The sequence below is a fragment of the Microtus ochrogaster genome, chromosome 2 (assembly GCF_000317375.1).
Source record: "Microtus ochrogaster isolate Prairie Vole_2 chromosome 2, MicOch1.0, whole genome shotgun sequence".
NCBI lineage: Eukaryota > Metazoa > Chordata > Mammalia > Rodentia > Cricetidae > Microtus > Microtus ochrogaster.
In genome coordinates this window covers 41,613,649-41,615,439 of record NC_022010.1, presented here as the reverse complement: position 1 = coordinate 41,615,439, position 1,791 = coordinate 41,613,649, and the positions used below count along the sequence as shown (strand labels likewise).

At 47.4% G+C, this 1,791-nt stretch overlaps 1 protein-coding gene across 1 annotated transcript in view; it reads right to left on the bottom strand.

The window, feature by feature from the left end:
- Nucleotides 1-839: 839 nt before the first annotated feature.
- Tm4sf19 (transmembrane 4 L six family member 19) overlaps nt 840-1,791 on the bottom strand; it is a 4,368-nt gene continuing 3,416 nt past the window's right edge. Inside the window, exons 3-4 of the mRNA XM_005344842.2 lie at nt 1,138-1,307; nt 840-1,023 (exon numbers count right to left, since the gene is read on the bottom strand). Coding sequence (XP_005344899.1) covers nt 840-1,023; nt 1,138-1,307 — 354 coding nt within the window. The remainder of the gene's footprint in view (nt 1,024-1,137; nt 1,308-1,791) is intronic.

Genomic DNA, 1,791 nt, shown 5'->3' with positions numbered 1-1,791 from the left:
CCCTCCCCCTCTCCCTCCCTCCCCCTCTCCCTCCACTCCTTCTGTCCTTTTCCGGTATTGGAGACTGATCCCAGAATTCTGCTTATGTTGTAATAGTAAGCTACATCCTTGGCCCTATTATTTTGAGACAGGGTCTCTCTAATTTGCCCATAACTGCCCATCCTCCTGCTTCATCTTCCTAAGTCTTTTTTTGTTTGTTTGAAACAGGATCTCAATATGTAGCCCAGGCTGGTCTAGAAGTGATGATCCTCCTGACTCCAGCTTAGAGCCCACAGGTGTGCCCCACCATGCCCAGCCTCTTGCCCGTCTCGTAAGGATGTCAATCCTACTGGATCAGGCTCTCACGTTTATCACCACATGTATCCTTGATTACATATAAGGAAGGCCCTGTTTCTAACACAGTCACATTGGTGCTAAGGGTTTCTGTCTAAGCTTTGGAGGAAATGCAGTTATGTCTATTACAATAGTAAACCTGATTTTAGAATTTGGGGGGGTCACCTAGTTGTGTGTTTGAGATTGAGCCCCCTTTGGGAGTCTCAGCTTCTCTGTCCTAACATGTGGCCAACTTTCATGGGGTTGTCAAGAGGCTGAAATGAAATTATCTTACGGATTAAAAATTCCTCCCTATACACCAGCAATGACTTTATTGCTCTTTCTATTACAGTGTCATCTTCAAAGTATGCAGCGTGACTTTCATTTTGTCCTACCATTCCCCCTATGTGCAGGAAGGTGCTGGCAGCTTACAGGAGGGCCTAACAGGGAGTCCCACCCTGTTCTTGCAGAAAGGGTTGGAGGAAGCTTGCAGTGAGAACACCAGTTCAGGAGAGGACTTCTGTTACCTAGCTCTTCTCACAGAAGCTGCAGAACAGCCCAAGGATACTATTGATGACATGGATGGCCACCAGGAGAAGCTGGAGGAGGCTGATACACACAAGGGTGGAGAAGAAGGCCACGTGCCAAACCACAGCCTTAGAGGGCTCCAGGCAGATGGAGGTCCAGAGTGAACTGTCATACAAATAATTCCTAGCCCAGAGAATAAACAAAAATAGCCAATCAAGAAACTCCAATAGAAAAACACAGGGTTGGGGCTCCCCTGGCCCCAGGTCACAGGACTGTGCTTGTAAGGGTGACCGTTACCTGTTGGGAAGATCTTTGAAGGGATAGCCAAATTTCCAAGCTTGTGTCTGATTGAAGGACGAGGTGTCGAACATACAAAAGGGACCATCTTGCAAGGCTACTCCAGAAGTGATAAAGCAAACCAAGGCCCCCAGAAGAGCCAGGCTGCTTGACAACAGAGCAATGAGCATCTGTAGAGGAGACAGGAGACGCAGTTTACACGGAACTGTGGTCACGGGACTGGTGAGGTCAAGTCTAGCTTCTCAGGTGGCAGGCATTCTCCACAGATTCATTTAGAACGTGTCCAAGGGTGTCTGTCCCTGGGAAAAGCCCAGAAGAAACTGACAGACACACTGATCTCCATCTCCTCCCTGCACAGGGTCTTTGGCCCCTCCAGCAGGTTGAGACCCCCTTGCTAGTCTACTGCAGTCTCCGAGCTCTGGACTAGCAAAGTGGTTTTCGCATGCCCACTTTTCTTCTCTACTGACAACCTATCATTAAAGCCACCAAATTCCCACTCTTGATCTCTTTCAAATCAAGCAAAAAAAAAAAAAAAAAGAAAGAAAGAAAGAAAAAGGCACAAGAAGGAAGCAGAGGAGAAGTTGGCTTGGTCAGTAGAAGAAGACACAAATTCTGTTATTTATCAGAAGCCAAACGCCATGGTTCTCCTTATGG